A 17,483-nucleotide genomic window follows, 5' to 3' on the forward strand; every position below is an offset into this window, starting at 1 on the left:
GTCTCTATGGGCCCTGCGATAGACTGGCGTCCTGTCCTGGGTGTACCCCGCCTCACGCCCGATGTCAGCTGGGATCGGCTCCAGCACGGATCGGATCCAACAGTTGGATGCTTCCCTATAATGAACGTGAAGTGTAACCTACTGTTCAGTGTCCTGTTCTTAACCTATAGAGTCATGATTGTCTCCTCTTTTCTATGTCCTCCGCTGCTCTTTTTTGAATTGAACGCAACTGCAACTGTTACTGCAACTTTTACCTCCTGATCCCAGTGCTGCTGTTACTCTTTATAGATTTTCTTCCATACAATGCACTTTGACTTCGGATTTTGAGACTAATATGTGTGTCCGTTTTCTTTTCAACAGGTTGTTTGGCTAGTTTGTCCACTCTTTCGTGGACAAACTAGCCAAACATGACCTTGGTCTCTTGTTTCCTCATTTCTGCATGCATTGATTTTATTTTGCAAAGTAGGCTAAATCCTGATGATTACTGGACACACCTGGCGTGAGACTGTATGAAGCAGGGACTACACAGTGACTACACATTAGGATTTTGTTAAATGTGCAATATAATATAGTGACCAGCAGTTATTCAAGTCTTTTACATACAACAATTGAGGACACCACAAATAGATGTTGTTTTGTTCATTTTATTAAAACATGTTCATTTATAATATATGACAAATATTCAGGCTAGCCTATGTTTATTTTTCATTATCAAACCATAAAACGGTTACCTACTGTCCAGCACAACTGAGTTATGACAACTGCATCAAGAGTTTTACATTTAACTCAAAAGAAAAAAAGGGGGTTTGGTGCATGAAAAATCAACACATTCATCTTTTTTATATGCTGCCGTTTAAAAACATTTAATCTGGAACTAAAAAGTTTCGTTGAAAATCAGGATGTACACGAGTTCAAATTGGTATGTTCCTGTAAATTCATTGTCAGCAGACCCTTCACTGTGGATTTCCAATTAAGTGGTGTTACCCCTTGATTTAATACTGGGCAAGTATCACAATACCATTTACTAATATGGCAAAAATGACAGAAAACTGATTAATATTGAGTCATAGAAGTAGTAGAATACCAAAGCAAGATGTTTTACTAATATTGTCATACCTTGTTTTTTAATATTGGTACACATCTTGTTTTTACATTTCAATGCCTCAAACATGATGTTTGCCGTGTATGGACCATAAAGTGTGATATTTACAATACAGTACTAAGATCGCTTTTGAGCTAGTATCACAAATATCGTAAGGGCCTTACAGCGAAGATAACTCTTGGCATGGGAACAAGAATCGTGTCGGTTTTGGCAGAGGTGGGAGAAAGTCACACGTGCAAGTCACAAGTCCCAAGTTACTGTGGTGAGAAAAAAGCGAGTCAAGTCGAATCCCTGCTTTAAGTCGAGAAAATTGTGAGTTAAGTCATAGTCAATTCTGATGATCTATCCCTGTTTCCACATTCAAATCAGTTAAAAGACAGCGGTCATGAAAGGAGTTTTATTTTCAACATCAGCTGAAACTGTTGTAGCCTGCTTACACCTTTGGCCTCTGCTGGTTTGTCACGTCTCAGTAGGTTGCCAGGTTTGCATGCGTAACACTAAATAACCCAATCATGTTTCAAAAACAACACTTCTCAAAACCTAAAAAATTGCAAGTGAAGTCCTTTTGAGTAATCTGTGTCAAGTCTAAGTCAAGTCTTAGGTCATGAATACCAAGTCCAAGTCAAGTTGAATCTTTTATTAAAATCAGTCAAGTGTCAACTCTTTGAATTTGCAACTCAAGTCTGACTCAGGTCAAGTCATGATGTGACTCAAGTCTCCCACCTCCGGCTTTTGGCACAAGTATCATCCTACTCTCACAGGGAGTGCAGCTTTACAAACGTAAACAACATGTTGCATGTTTTTTTGTGTGTTGTGTATCCCTCCCTTAGGAATGCCAAGCATACTGCTATTTTCTTCCCTCTGCTGTTTGACCATACCACGAGGGACGAAGTTTTACAAAAGGAGTGAGAGACAACAGGGAAAGTTTCCAGAACTTGGAAGGGCATCAGTAGTCATAAGCTGCAAGAAAGAAACAGAAGAGCAGTTATCCAAATCTGCCTGAGTTCAAGAGGAAGAGGAGCATGCGATCCACTTCGTAGAGAGAAAGAGAGACAGAGGTTGAAATCCAGATACGAGGTATCATGCAGCCATGCAATCACACCAAGGTGGTCTTACTTTCTATTGTGAGGATGCAGGTACTTGCTGCTGTGCCTCTGCTGTTCACAGCCTTGCACATGTACTCTCCCTCGTCCTCTGGGAAGGTCTCCGGCAGGTAGAGGCAGTATGTCTCTCCTCTCTCTATATACTGATAGTCCTCACAGTCCTGGAGCATCTCCCCCTCAAACCACCAGGTCACCTCCGGCTTGGGCTCCCCGGTGATCTTTACGGTGAATCGAACTGGCTCAGAGTCCACCACTGATTGATTTTTAAGGGGCTTTTTAAACCACGGAGCCCCCGATCTGGCATGATCCTCTTCATCTTCATAGGCTGCAGAGCCATTAATGATGCTACCCTCCTCCTCCACATCATCCTCCTTCTTCTGTAAACAGATAACAAAAAAAATCACAAATTGTTGCCAGGGTTAAAGTGACTTTAAACAAAAGTCTTGCTATGTTGTCTACGCATAAGGGATTATCTTGCATATATGGTCAGGAACATAGAAGATTTACTTTTTGGAGGGCCGCATCAATCTCTTGCTGCTCAAACTGCATCCTCTGTAGCTTCTGCTCCTCTATCCTTCTCCTCTCCTCGTCCTCTCTGGCTTTGGCCATTTGTTGGAATCGGGCTTTCATATCCACCTTCTGTTTGAATGGCGATTCCTCGGCCCTCGCTAGAGTTGTTTCTCTTTCCTCATCCTCCTGAAAAACACAGCAATTATAATATGTGACACTGAGATACTCGTACATTGATGGAAAATTCGAAAATAGGAGGGACATCATTTTTCAGGTCCCATTTGATTCTAATTTTCAGGTTCCTAGAACATGTTTACATGCTTTAATGTTCAAAAACACATTATTTTTCTCACAGTGTCTGTCTGAATATACCTGTATTCACCCTCGTCGGAAATACTCCATTTTAGAGCCTCTCCCTTTAAGCCCCCCTCCCCAAAAGGCCCAGTCCGCTCTGATTGGTCAGCATTTCCAACTTTTCAACATCTGCCTGGCCTCTGCACTGTTTTTGCAGCCGGGTGATGACTGTAACGGCACTGTTGCAGAACTTTCTACCTTTTATATATTAAAGTTGTGACATCACAACCGTTCAGAAGTCCTGACGGCTCGTTTAAAGACAAAGTTTCTGGATATGGGCTGTGTGCATTTCTCTGTGGATTAAGTATTTGGATACTTTCACAGTATTTATAAAGCACCCTGACCTGCTTGATGATCAAAAAAGAAATGGAAATCTAACTTTTTACACTATGGGACCTTTAACACCTTAAGTTAATGATGTAAATACGTCTTACCTCCTGGAACCTCTCAGCTTCTCTCTCTTTAATTTCATCATCAACAGCCTTCCTCCGTGCTCTCTCCATCTCAATTTTCTTTTGAATTTCCTCTTCAGTCAGCTGCTTGATCTTTTCAAATTTGGACTTGAGGTTCTTGGCCTGGATGGAGCCAGTCCTCTTAAGCTTGGTCAGTTCTTCATACTCTTTGCTCACAACATCTGAGCTTTCATTCACTTCATCCTGTTGGATCAAAGCCAATTTGTTGTATTTTTTTAAGAAATCAGAATGTGGAATGAAAAAAAATGTGGTGTTACATTTGTCATTGCATTAAGATATGTCATGTATGCGATTATAGGAAAATACTGTATGTATGTCCTCACATACATACATCTCCGTCTGTTCCAAACTGACCTCACCCATCTCTTGTCTGAGTTGTTCAAACTCCTGCTTCTCCTGCTCCATTTTCTTTTTGCGTTCCTCTGCTTTGCGTCTCCTCTCAGCTTCCTCCTTCTCTTTCAGTAGCTCTTCGAAGTTCATCTCCAGCTTTCTGGGGTGCAGTGCTTCCTGAGATTCACTCTTCACCATCTCTCCTTCCTCATCCAGTACCTGTACACACACAGGAAGACACTTCTGTATGGGAGTGACGTAACTATCTGCACCAGTTTCATGTCCACAATAGAGCAAAACAACAAACAAAAGTCCAACTACTTACCCTACCTCACGTCATAAAACCATCAAACACTAAGCAGGAGCCATTCTTATTGTTGCACAGCATTTAAAAACAACATGCATCCCACCCTAAATCTTCATCATAGACCTTGTTTCCTTCTGCTTATAGGGGATATGTTCATGATAGAATACTTTATGAATAACTTCCTACTTATTTCTTTGTAAAAAAAAAAATACACACTCGAAATAGAAAAATATCTTACTGTTTCATCTCCATATGCAGACTTTTCCTGATCCAGGCCAGGGTTCTTAAAGAAATAATTTGGACAAGGGAACAGCAATGCAGGTGTACCATTTGAGCCAATCAGAATGATATACAGTACATTCATCCAATTAGAATCCAGTTATCGATCGCAATTAAACAGGGTCAGTGTGATGAGTTAAAATAGGTGAAAGCTTGATGAACATTACATTTAATTAATTTTCAAATAAGTAGATTCAACCATGAAGATACCACCTAAAAATTGAGCGAGCGCAACTTAGAGTCATTTCTTGCATCTGTATCGTGTGTTTCGACACTGCCACGCCTATTTGGGAGACTAGCGGCAGGTCCAGAGTGAATTGACTGGGAAAAGTGAACCCATATTCACCAAAGTAAATCAGGAAAAAATTTACATTGTTCAAGAGCTATTTCTATCTCAGCAACAAACGCTCACAGGTGCCTCCTAACTCATTTTTGTAATGCTAAATATGGAAGTTGAAAGCTGTAAAAATACCAAATGTTAGCAAAAGAAAATATAAATACATTGTGCATGACGTTCACTAGACTTCCAAATGAGGCCATACCCACTTAGGAGAAAGAGAGTGTATACCATTTCATATTCCCTTCCCCATTCCCTTGGCGCAGCTAGAAATCTTTAGTTATAGCTTATCTTTATCTTTGTCTTTGATACAATTAATTCAAATAAGCATCTGCTTTAAGTGCTACATGTTAAAAAACAAAACAGAGCGAGAAGCTTTTATGTAATCTTTTTTTGGGCCAAAATACAGTCTGAACGTATGAGTTGAAGCTGATATTTGTTTATAATGACATGCATAATATACTTAAAGTATGTATATGGGTAATTTAATGTTTTGCTATAATGCACAAGTTTTTAATGTTCTCCTCAACAGTGGGATGCCTCTACAAGGGAAAGCTCAGCAGCTCAGCAGCAGCCAATTAAGTCCAAACCTGAGCACCAAAAATTGCCATGTTTTCTAAAATACATGCATAAAGTATAATGTTTGGTCACTGTGTCATGTAGACCAACCATGCTCTTGCGGGCCTCAGCAAAGAGCTTCTTCTCCTCTTCCAGTCTCTTCTTGGCCTCCTCCTCTGCCTTCTTCTGCTCCTCCTCTCTTCTCTGGCGTTCCAGATCCTCAAAACTGGCGCATATCTTCCCCGGCTTACTGCCCTCCAGGTTCAGTAAGGCCATCAGCACCTCGTCATCCTCATCGACAAGCTGAGTAAGAGCACAGCAAAGTAAGCTTTGAGTACTGGCTGATGGCTGGTGTAATCATCTTTTGTCAGTTTTGTTTGACCTTTCAAAGTAAGGCACCTCTTATTTGTGGGACAAAGTTTGTGCCACGGACCGCTAGTTCAGGTGAAAACTACTTAAGGAAATACGTTAAGTCGATTTCTGGTGGGGAGTTAGGCGAGAAGCTTGACTTTACTTTTATATCTGTCTGATAAATATACTAATATAAACTATACAGCCAGGAGCTGGTTAGCTTACCAGCTTAGCACAAAGACTGGAAACAGGAGGAAAAAACTTGCCTGGCTCTGTCTAAAGCTAACAAAATCCTCCTCTCACTGCCATTAAAGCCCACTGATTGAAACTATATATCTTGTTTAAGTGTTAAAATGACAATGCAAAATTGTACATTGGGTTATGAGTGTGACTATTTTTTTTTGTTGTTGCTGTGAGCAGTTGCCAGACAACCAGCACAGATTTAAGGAAATTACTGCTCCGATCCATGAAATATGATGCCTTAAAATGGAACTTGTGAACTTGTATTTTTAAAAGTTGAATTGTTGTTGTTTTTTTACACTTCTTTTTGTACAGATTGTTAATTGGTGAGGATTATTAGGTGTAGGTAGGTTGATCTTGTTACCTTTAGACAGTGCCAGGATAGCCTTTTCCCCTGTTTCCAGTGTTTAAGACAAGCTAAGCTAACTGGCTGCTGCCTTATATTTTACATACAGATATAACAGTGGTACCAATCTTATCACCTAACTCTCCACCAGAAAGTGAATAAGCGCATTTCTCTAAATATGTAACTATTCCTTCAAGGCATCAGACCTAAGATAATTTATAATGATTTTACAACCAGGTTTGTTTGAAAATGGAGATTTTTATACTGCAATTTAATTTTCATAAGCTAGGAAAGCTTTCTGAGTTCACTTAATTTTTCGTATTGAATTTTAAATTTATGTATGGAAAGCACACTGACCATGCTCTTCCTGGCTTCAGCGAAAGCTCTTCTCTCCTCCTCCATTCGTCTCTTGTACCCCTCCTCGGCTTTCTTGCGCTCTTCTTCTACCCTCTGCCTTTCCAGCTCCTCAAAGCTCAACCTCAGCTTTCCAGGTCTGACCTCCTCCTTGTCTTCCTGAGCTGGCTGAGTGTCCTCCTCATCTTCTCCCTGATAACAGGTAAACGTATTATATGCACTGATTAGGTCAGCTCAACAACAGCTCAAACATCGACCAACGACATTCAGTACTTGTTATAAAATAATAATGACTTAATTCTTCTTCGCATCAGGATACAAGGATACAAAAATAAAATGTGCAACTTTCCATAGAAATGAATGTTACATTTTGAAGTTTGGTTTACCATTCCCAGCCTGGCCTCCTCGAAAGCTTTCTTCTCGTCTAGCAGGCGGCGCTTGGCTTCCTCCTCAGCCTGCTTCCTCCTGTGCTCCTGCCTCTCCTTCTCCAGCTCCTCAAATGTCATCTTCAGCTTTCCAGGAGTCATCTGCACCCTCTCTGAGGGCGCCTCTTCTTCATCCTACATCCAAATGAGAGAGAGAATTCACTGTTTAACCATGATCCATAATCAAAACAAGACCTTTTTGTACAAATATGTTGACAATAACGTTTATTTCTTCATATTCCTACCTCCTGTTGCACAACTGAGCGCCGCTTGGCATCCCTGAAGGAGCGTCTGTTTTCATCGTACCGTCTCTTCTTCTCTTCCTCTGCCTTCTTCTTCACTTCTTCCTCTCGATTCTTCTCGATGTCTTCAAAGTTCATCTTGATCCTGCCCGGAGGTCGTGATGACTTCGCTGGAACCACTCGTACCAGGATGGTGTCATCTCCTTCCTAAAAAGTTTTTTTTTTAATAAATAATTATCTGAGATATAACAAAGGACTGAAGTAACAAGTTCACTAAATAAAATGAATGGTAAAAAAATAATCATGTGGAAGTGGTGGAAAGTAACTTAGTAGAGATAACAATGCATTTAAGTACAATTGAGATTTTTTTTCATGTTCCATTTTACTGTACTTTGAACTTCTACTCTACTTCAAAAAGTACTTTTTACTTTTGATAAGTACATTTTGCTTATAATATTTTTACTGAGGTACTTTGAATGCATGACTTACTGCACAGTGTAATTTTAATGGAGTTTCTTTTACTTAAGTACTGGATCAGACTCTTTTTTTCAGACGCTCTTGTAGACAACGTGACGCACTAACAATTCAGTGTAAGAGGGAAAATAAATTCAGGTCAATCTAAGCGCATAGAACACACACTATAATAATAATAATGATATATATAATATGATAATATGATCATGTGGGATGGATAAGGTGCAACTGTATTGGCCTAATGTCACCAAATGCAGTAGGTCGGTCAGAGTATGGGTGTCAGGCGAAGATAGCAGAGTCTAATTCAGTCACGGTAAGGAGGTCTTGAGCTAATTTAGTCACAGGGAGGTGTGGGAAACAGTTGCCAGTCATATGCTGTCTACACCTGGCAGCGCTGTAAGGGTGCTGTTCCAGTTGTTTCCAGATCATTGAGTCAGGGCTTCATTTTAATCGTGAGACATTGATTCTGCTTTTTAGTAGTGGTAATGATGCAAGCAGAGAAATTAGGATGTGACCTCCTCTACAGATATAAAGGGATAAGTAAATAAAAGCACTGTAATGTAATATAGGAGTCACCCTTTAGAAGGATTTCTTTTGTAGAGAATGGTGTTGCTCAAAGAGATCACTTCATGATTTTGTCTACACCATTAGCATCAGTCAACATCCTCAATCAACCACGCACAACCTCAAAACAAGGATCTACTACTTGAGAGTGTGGGGGGTTTCATAGTTGCCATCTCAACTTTTCAGCAAAGTTTTATTAAAGTAGAACAGTTTTTTTAAGGGAACTCCTCTGAAAATAGGGCTTATAATTTTAAGAGAACCGACTAAACTAAATACCTGCACACAACTATGTCTCTGTTTACCCTTTGAATAATTCTTATATTAAATTTTATAATCCTTATATAGTTCTTTACAGGAAACGTCCATGGAAATTACAGTCCCATAACACAAACTGCTGCTGTGTGTTACAGGGATACAATTAATTAATCAATAACACATTTTATCTAAGACTGCAAAATGAGCCTAAATAATGCCTGTGTTTTTAATTGTGGATGCTCAAATCTGGAAACTCCCCCCCAAAAAATACAGATTTTTTGACCCCTGTGTGGTAGTTACGGCCCAACGATGATAAAGGCAGATCAGTTAAGACATATTTAAAATATAAAGTTGACTACACAGTGTCCTTGTTTACATTCAGCTGTTCTCACTGTACTAGAGCAGGATTAGAAGAAAGAAGTAGCAGGTAATTGCCTGTCCGGCACAAAAATACTTATGTAACAAATCCCAAGAACTACACTGCCTGAAGGTTAGGCTTTCTATCTGCTCTGTTCCGATATTAATTTGATCTTTATTGCATCATATTCCAAACTACCTCAAACAGCATAGTATAATAACTTGTGTCAACAAAGCTACTGGTGACCAGTCCCAGCCTGGTCAGATGCGTACATTAACTGATGAAGCCTCTTGGATGAGAGGTGAAACGTCTTCCTAGACAAACAACCAGTCCAGTTGTTTTTGACTGAAATTGCTTTGAGGATAAAGCTACTGGTGGTTTCAGAATAATATTGAGCGTCTGCCAACTGTTTGGATCTCAAGTGCCACTTAAAATAACTCATCCGAGTGGCAGCTGAGGATTACCTGAATCATTACAGACACAAGTATGCGATTCACATCAGAAAGGCAGTGCCGAACCCTCTAGACATGTTGTCCCACTTCCCAGTGAGAGTGTTCAAGGAATTCAGCCCAGGTTTACTTACCTCAGCTGCTTTCTTTGCCAATTCTTTCTTTATTTTGGCTTTTTCAATGTTGTCCTGGGCTTCCCTCTTCTTCCTCTCTCCTTCCATTCTCTTCCTTTCTTCCTCTTGTCTTTGTTTTTCCATGACTGCAAACTTCCCCTTCACACTACCTGAGGATATCACAAAGCACAACACAAGCCTTCAGCCTCCTCTTCCATACCTCCAGATCACTCACTGAATATCCATCTTTCCTACACTTTACACCCCTGTGTGTGAGTGTGTCTGTGTGTGTCTTACCTGTGATTTTGGGGACGTAGGATTTTTCTACCTTTGCTGGCTTCACCTCTTCTTCCTCATCACTGGAAGCGAGCAGTTCTTTTATCTGTGGCGGATAAGATAGAGAGCGGTGGTGAGGTTACGGTTTAGCTGGGATCATCTCCTTTGCCACTCAGGAGCCATGCTGGTCCCAGCAAGAATAAGGGCCTAATCCGTACTAATAGCCAGGTCATGTGACCTGCAGGTGGGCATATGATTGGGCCATGGTGTTGTGCACAGGAGATGATCAGTAGGCGCTCGAGCACGGCCAGCTATGGCACGGCTCTACACAGGGAGGTTGTTCTCTCTGAGTATCACTGATAATCCACTCACATAACACCATATCACTGCCTTTATTTTACCAACATCAATCTCAAAGAAGAGCCGTCTTAACTTAGAAAAAAAATCTATTCTCACTTTCTTCTGATGAAAATCCCAAAAAACATTTGTTTAATGACTGAATATTACATAAATCCAAGGAATCTAGATGTCTTGTGCATGATTTAATTCTAGAGCTGCAGCTAATTATTTTTATCATCGATTAATCTGTTACAATTAGTTGAAAAATGTGTTAGAATATAGTGAAAAATGCTCATGATAATTTCCCAGAGCCCAAATGTTTTGTTTTGTCTAGACCAACAGTCCAAACCCCAAAAGTAGTATATGTTATTATATGTTATGAATTATTCCTGTGTGTGATCAGTAAAAGTTTATCAGTAAAGTTTATCTTATCTTATATGACACCAAGCCCCCGCCACAGCGACTTCCTGGTTGATCCGATACAGCCAATTGGCCACTAGGGGCAGGTTTCATAATAGAGCAGTTCCTCATTGACCTCCATGTTAAACAGGCTGTTTTTCACAGTAATTAAACCTATTTAGGGATTTTTTTTTTTTCTTCTTTGTCAAAACTACATTACCTACAACGCAACTTGATCACTGACAGTTGGGTCAGAGCTTCTGTTCAGCCGTGGTATGCTAGGAGCGTACAATTGTGTTGGCACTCTATAGAAGTATAAAATTGTTCCACTTTGATCTTCAATCATTTGACTATTTGATTTTAATTATTTCAGCATTAATACATCATATCTTGTACTGTAATTCCGTATATTTGGACTGTGTAGAATTTGGATTATAATCTTTAGGTAAAGTTGAATGAGCTGCACGATGCTTGGCTGCACAACATGCATTTAGAAATATGGAGACTTCATTGGTGGACGAGTGGGGTTCAGTCCTTTAGTGTTGCTTGTGCACAAACAAAAGTTAAATATTACTATGAATTAATAACTGGTTAATTCTCTAAAACACAGTGTGGTGTAGAAGACAGTGAATTCTCACTCAATCTGGCAGCCTTGTCACCCCATCATGCCTCATCATGCCATGCAGGTCACAGTCGGAGGTTAGTTGGGTTATCTGTCTTTGACCTGCTGCTTCCTGCGGCTCCACTCTCTCTCTTTGACGTATTGATCCTTCCTTTTCTGCTGCTCGTCCTTGTTCCTCTTCCTGCTGCGCTCCTCCCTGGCCTTCTGCATCGCCTCAAACTTGCCCGTCACATCTCCCTTTTCTTTGGTCAGATTTGGCACGTAGCTTCTAGCCACTGGCTTTCTGGCTCGGAGGAGTTTCTGGGGTTTAACAGTCAGAGACAAGATCAAATTATTTGTACATTTGGAGGAAACGGTTCCTGTGAAGGGAAATATCCACATGGAGAAGAATCACATCATCCACAAAAATGGTTTTCATCAATTGTGCTCTTAAATTCCTCACTCACCTTTTTCTTAAGAGCCAAATCAGAAACACTCTGGTCTTCATTTGAGTCAGATTCTGCGTCCTCCTTTGTCTCCGTGTCCTGTTCTACACCATTAACAGCTTCTGAGCTTTCATCTTCCTCATTTGCTTTGTCATTTTCTTTGTGTTCCATGCCGTTCATGTGTTTCTTGTCAGTCTCATTACTTTTTTCATCGTTCACGTGGCAAAGCTCTTTGTCTTCTACCTGTGACGTCTCCTCATTTTTCTCCTCGTCGGCGCTGTCTTCATCAGCCTCCACATCATCTTCTTCATGTGTCGTATCATCTTCCTTGTTTTCTGTCTCGCCCATGTTGACTTCACTTTCATTTGTGACATCATCCATGTTGTGGGCGACTAGAGCCGCTACCTGCGCCACTTCAGTCATGTCTGTACTACAATGACAAGTTGACAAACAGGCTCTGTTCTGATGTTACCTGCAAAGCAAAGAGGAGGGTTCAGATGTTAACTCTCTAATTGCAGTATGCACAAGTGAATGATTTCTAATCCGCTCTACACATCACAAATGTGATCATATCACATAAACAATCACATTGTCATTGGATTATTATCAGTTGCATTTCTTTTTAAATATATAATATTTTTGTCCTTTGCAAAATGGTAAGATCTGCACTTAAAAAAACACAAACAGAATTTATACTAATATTTCACTGCAGGATGTATGAGGGCATTCACTGCTGCCACCTGAATCTGTTAGTGGTCAGTACCTTCATTTGTGGACCTTTAAATAGAGATGGCAGAAAATATTCCCTTACCCTTAGAGAACTTGTGACCAATTTATTGCTTGAATTGGTCATTTTGACTGTCTTTTAGGGATCCATGATTTTATTGCTCAGTTTATTTGTATACTTGTTTCATCTCTATAATGTTTTTAACTGTTTAATATCAAGCAATGATTTTACAGCCATTTGAGAGGTCAGATTCTTTACTTTTCCTAATCCATTTATTATTCTGTAATATATGGCTGGGTGATATGATGATCTATATATATATATATATATATATATATATATATATATATATATATATATATATATATATATATATATATATATATATATATATATATATCGTCAAAACAATATTAAAATGTCTATGGTATATATACTGTATATATAGTCCCATATTGTTTCTATCATGATGTTGAAAAACCAACAACTGAAATGTGTAAAAGCAACATTTAGGTCATTTGACCAACACTTTACATTCTTAACTTGCACATTATGTTCATTTTGCACTTCAGTTCTCATTAAAATACTACTACTACTACTACAGTCTCAATTTATTGAATTACCAGAAAACAAGCTATGTAATGATATATATTGTTATCAAGGGATGAAATTACCTATATCGGGGTATCATTATTTTCCTCGTCTGGTGTTGTGATATAAATGTGCGACAGGCACTGATTGACTAGAGCAAAGTTAGTGGCAAAGAAAGTTGCTTCACTTCCAAGTCTGTTAAGAAAAAGTGCAATGGAAGCTTGACCTCTATTTATAGCCTACTTGTGGGTCCAGGACATGTGATCATGGCTATTTCTGACGAGTGATAGGCAGTCGGACAGAGCTCAAGTTGGCACCCACATGTCGCCCTACAGACCCTTGACAAAATGGCCAGACAAAGAAGAGCTAGACAACTGGATGAACAAGAGCTGTTTGGACCGTTAGTCATCCAACACCAAAATCTGTTGCTGTTCATCAGTGTCCTCACATACCCTTTATATTCATGTCTGAAGATCATAGAGCGACAGGATCAATCAGGAGGTTGACTGTCAAATGGAATATACTGTACGTTAAAATGCAGACTACTTACCTGGTTATCTTACTGTAAATTTTCCCATTTTACATTGATTTTTGATTTTTGAGTTCCTAATCAGTCAACGCTTTATACACCTTCTTTACAACACAATCTAGAAAACAAATGGCATTTTGTTTCGATCCACGCAAATGGGAGTTTATGTCAGAATAACAATAAAAAATGGAGATTTAAAATGATGCCAGTACATCTGATATTGAAAACAATTCTGAATTTACATTGCTTGTTATATCGCTAAATGTTCATTATTAAAAGTGGCTTGTTGATTAAGATCACTTTTACTCCAATCTCCATTCCAGTACCAAAGAAGTGATTGTCAGGAGACAACTGTTTCAATATCTTACCTACCATTTGCAGACTGTAACCAGTAAGAATGTTTCCTCTGTTGTGCATTAATAAACATTAATTTCACTAATATCCAACTGTCATTTTTAATAATAAGTTGATTTGATTATGAAGGATAGACTATTAACTATTTATTCGGGGTGATGTGGAAAGTGCTAGCTATGTGCAAATATATCTAATTAATCATTTGGTTATTTTTTTTAAACGTATTCAGTGTCATTGGAAAATAAACACTGAACTTACAAAAATCCAGATACAGGACAGACTTTAGATTTGGGTGGTGATGTCCTATTTCTGTACTCAGCTGGCACAATATGTCATGCCAGTGTGTGACACATGTAGACTACAAATATATAAATGTGGTTATCTATCTCTCTGAATTACAGCCTTCAGTTTGTTCTCTATCTTCTCTATCTGTTTCTGTATGTCTGATAACAGAGGCTATTGTGGACATGGATTGTAACTAGGCCTACTATGTTACCTGTTACTATAACCACAATAATAAACATCAATTAAATAAAGTGTACATATACCTTTAAGATAACTGATGTGAGTGGTGTGTGCCTAAATGAAAATGTAGAATCTATTTAAGACAACATCTCATTAAATACACACAGCTTTAACCTTGCTACATCATGGTGAACAAATCTGCCCTCCCAACATAATCTATTAAAATTGGTTGTTTACCTCTGTAATGTGCTGTTGTCCTCCTGTTTTTAACAACAACAACGAAATCCTTTGGGTCGATATAAAACAGAAGTAAATGAACGCAGAACAATCCGAGACGCGACTACCCGGTGCACCCACTCGACTGGCTGCTGGTTGCGTGTCGGTGATCCGTTTCCATAAAAGTACCGTTACTTTCTACCGGATACTGCATTCCGCACGCGCCTGCCGCAGGTTCAGCTGTTGCCTCGTGCGCGCACACCCCCACAGTCTCATCCAGATCATTTGCAGTTGCAGCTGCATAAATAGGCCCACGGTTGATAATTGTCTTTAAGTATCACTAACAATTTCGCACGGGCAATTAGAGCCTATTATTGTATTTTAATGGTTTATTTGCAGGGATTTACACATCTGTATTCATTTTAATCAGGTTATTAAGTAAAGTGGTTATAGTGATGATGAGAGGTATTTTTTATTTTGTTATATCACTTTAACATCTCCATGATAGAGCTTGATAGTGCATAGTGTATCTGCAATTTTTAAGTTTACGTAATGATATCAGTGAGTTTATAGTGACCATAGTACTTTCTACAGTATCATTGTTAAAGTCTTACTGTATAAAATATAAGCTACATTTTTTTTGTTTGTGTTTTTGCTGTTAGAGGATTAATTGATTGTATCGTCTAATGTAAGGCAGTAGTTTTGTGCAGAAACATGTGTCATTAAGCTACCTCATGTGTTTATATGTTGTTTACTCTCCTATATCGTCTGATTAATTCACATTTCACACAAGAGAAACTGGACACTTTTCTGGTCATGTCTGTTTGGGAGGACTCCCCTAAATGCAGAGACATTATCATTATCTGCTTGTTGGCCTGTTTGAGCCAAGATTCCTGACTTATCAGTTAAGAGGGCCTAACCTAGATTTTGCCGTCACTCTGCTATGCAATGACGGTTGGAACTCATGTCATCAAGCTGCACAAAAACAGTTTTCCAGCACGGTCACATCTTTTTTCCTACATATCACACATTTTGGGAACTATACAGTGGCTTATCACACAGAGTTTTGATGGGCTAGTCATCTTTTAAACTAAGATGAGAAAGTGGTTCTCTCACTGTTGGTGGATGTAAATAGAAACTCGGCAGCAGACACATTTTGTCTGCTCCGATGGCTACATGTGCAGCTGCTGACTCACTGAACAGGCCGCATGCAGAAAATCCACTAAGCAAAGACCCCTTTCAAGTATTCTAGGAATGAGATTTTTGAGCGGTGGCACACCCCTTTATTGATCTTGTTGTCAGATACTTTTCAGCTCTGCCTAGATAATCATCTGTAATGTAAAAAAAAAAACTGGTTTGGCACACTATTACAGGATTCACTTGAAAATGATCATGTGAAACTACTTGACAGGTTAGAAGTGTATGTCGGGATAAACAGTAAACGTTACATAAGCTCAGAAATGCTCACTATGTTGAGTTAGAGGTGATGAGGCATTGGGGAAACCCCCAACAAGAGGGTCCAGGCTCCTCCGGCTAATACTGTAGAAGTGAAATCTGAGAGCCAGAGCATCACTGCTGGAAATAAAGACAAAAAATGGGAATTCCTTAAATGAATGAACACAAAGACTACTGGAAGGTAGCGAAAAGTAAAAATATGGGTGCATGCAATTTATCTGATGGTACAAAACAAATCCAAGAGTGGCTATAATATAATACATTGACTGCCAGCCAATACACTTCAAGCTCATTGTACTTCCTGGAAGCTAGCGTGGAACTACTTTTTTTGTTTTTGGTGATTTTGTGAGCAAATATGAATTTTGCCTTTTAAAAGTTACATTGAACATCAGAAGAAATTATGTTGCATGAAATTGCTCAGCCTTTCTGCACCTGACAGACCTGTCAGTGTTTTTGGAGAGGCTTTTTTTCAGTCATTTATTCACTTCCTGCTAAGGCATAAAGTGGATGGGGGTCTGTTCTGTGAACTCTCAGGGCAACTCTGTTCTGGGCATCAAATACAACAAGGGGGACTGCTTTAAATAGCACCACAGTTGTGGCAACTTATCAACACTGTAAAGACAGCTAACCTGAGTCAGACTGGGCTCTAGCCTCAGCTGCTGCAGCCTTGACACCCCTATGAATATTTTTGTGGTGGTACAGCCCACACACCCCTGCTGAAGCTCCAGTAGACTGGCTCAGCAGGTCAAAACTGTATCATGTGTTGGTGGATGGGCAAACCAATATCAGCTGTCCAAACCTCTACTCAAACAGTCCCAGCAAGTACTAACTCTCAGACCACATTACCTGTGAATAATAACGCTCTCTCTAAATACACCAATCACACTTCATATATTATCAACAAATCATCCATAAAGCACCATGTCACAAACAAAAACAAGGTGAAAGCATCTCTGACTCCTCACTAATGTACAGCTTCCTGCCTATAGACATCCTAATGCCACTGTCATAAAACTCTTTCACATTATTTCTAATATATATTTCCCAGGCACGCAACAACATCAAGCATGGCTTTGTAAGTGTAGTATGGAGTGTAAGGACTCACTGTTGTGTTCTTGCTGAAGGCCTGCACGTGCTAACCAGACTAGACTGTGACCAGACCCCATAGGTGATGAACTCTACCACCCTGTAATGTCCCTCTCTGTTGCCCTGCAGCTGCCCAGTTATACAGGGTTAACTAAGGCTAAAAAAAAAGTCCTGCTGAAATGACTGACCAGACCTTTCAATCTAAAAAAAAAAAAGGATTTTATGCTATTATTCTTTTGAATACATAAAGAACAAGTAAACATGTTTTTACCTTAGACTGTCTTGTTTCTCCAACATCAGAATATATTTTAGATGTTTGTCTCTTGAACTACACAGGCAGTGAATACACATCATCATTACTCAGCTGTGACTGCTGACCGCTGTTATAAGGAGAAAAAGCCACCCCAGCACAGAACAGGTGGCACCTGTCACCTGTAGAGACGGAGCAGACCACACTCTTACCAACACACACAAG

The 17,483-nt window shown here is 39.4% G+C and overlaps 1 protein-coding gene across 3 annotated transcripts; it reads right to left on the bottom strand.

The window, feature by feature from the left end:
• Positions 1-638: 638 nt before the first annotated feature.
• On the bottom strand, positions 639-14,610 carry nexn (nexilin (F actin binding protein); the record flags this gene model as incomplete). 3 transcript variants are annotated; one of them, XM_083940268.1, is made up of 15 exons in its annotated part: positions 14,489-14,610; positions 11,607-12,057; positions 11,263-11,460; positions 9,822-9,906; positions 9,546-9,694; positions 7,315-7,518; positions 7,031-7,204; positions 6,648-6,836; positions 5,465-5,656; positions 4,418-4,462; positions 3,897-4,091; positions 3,504-3,725; positions 2,713-2,901; positions 2,219-2,582; positions 639-2,062 (listed from the first exon to the last, which is right to left on the bottom strand). In XM_083940268.1, the coding sequence occupies exons 2-15, from the start codon at positions 12,006-12,008 to the stop codon at positions 2,049-2,051; spliced, it is 2,622 nt and encodes an 873-aa protein (XP_083796394.1). In that variant the 5' UTR covers positions 12,009-12,057; positions 14,489-14,610. The 3 variants fall into 3 exon arrangements, with proteins under 3 accessions (XP_083796394.1, XP_083796393.1, XP_083796395.1); XM_083940267.1 differs by lacking the exon at positions 639-2,062 and having other exon boundaries at positions 2,199-2,582; XM_083940269.1 differs by lacking the exons at positions 639-2,062; positions 4,418-4,462 and having other exon boundaries at positions 2,199-2,582.
• Between the last annotated feature and the right edge of the window lie 2,873 nt (positions 14,611-17,483).

The sequence above is a fragment of the Echiichthys vipera genome (assembly GCF_963691815.1).
Source record: "Echiichthys vipera genome assembly, chromosome: 3".
In the NCBI taxonomy this organism is placed as follows: domain Eukaryota; kingdom Metazoa; phylum Chordata; class Actinopteri; order Perciformes; family Trachinidae; genus Echiichthys; species Echiichthys vipera.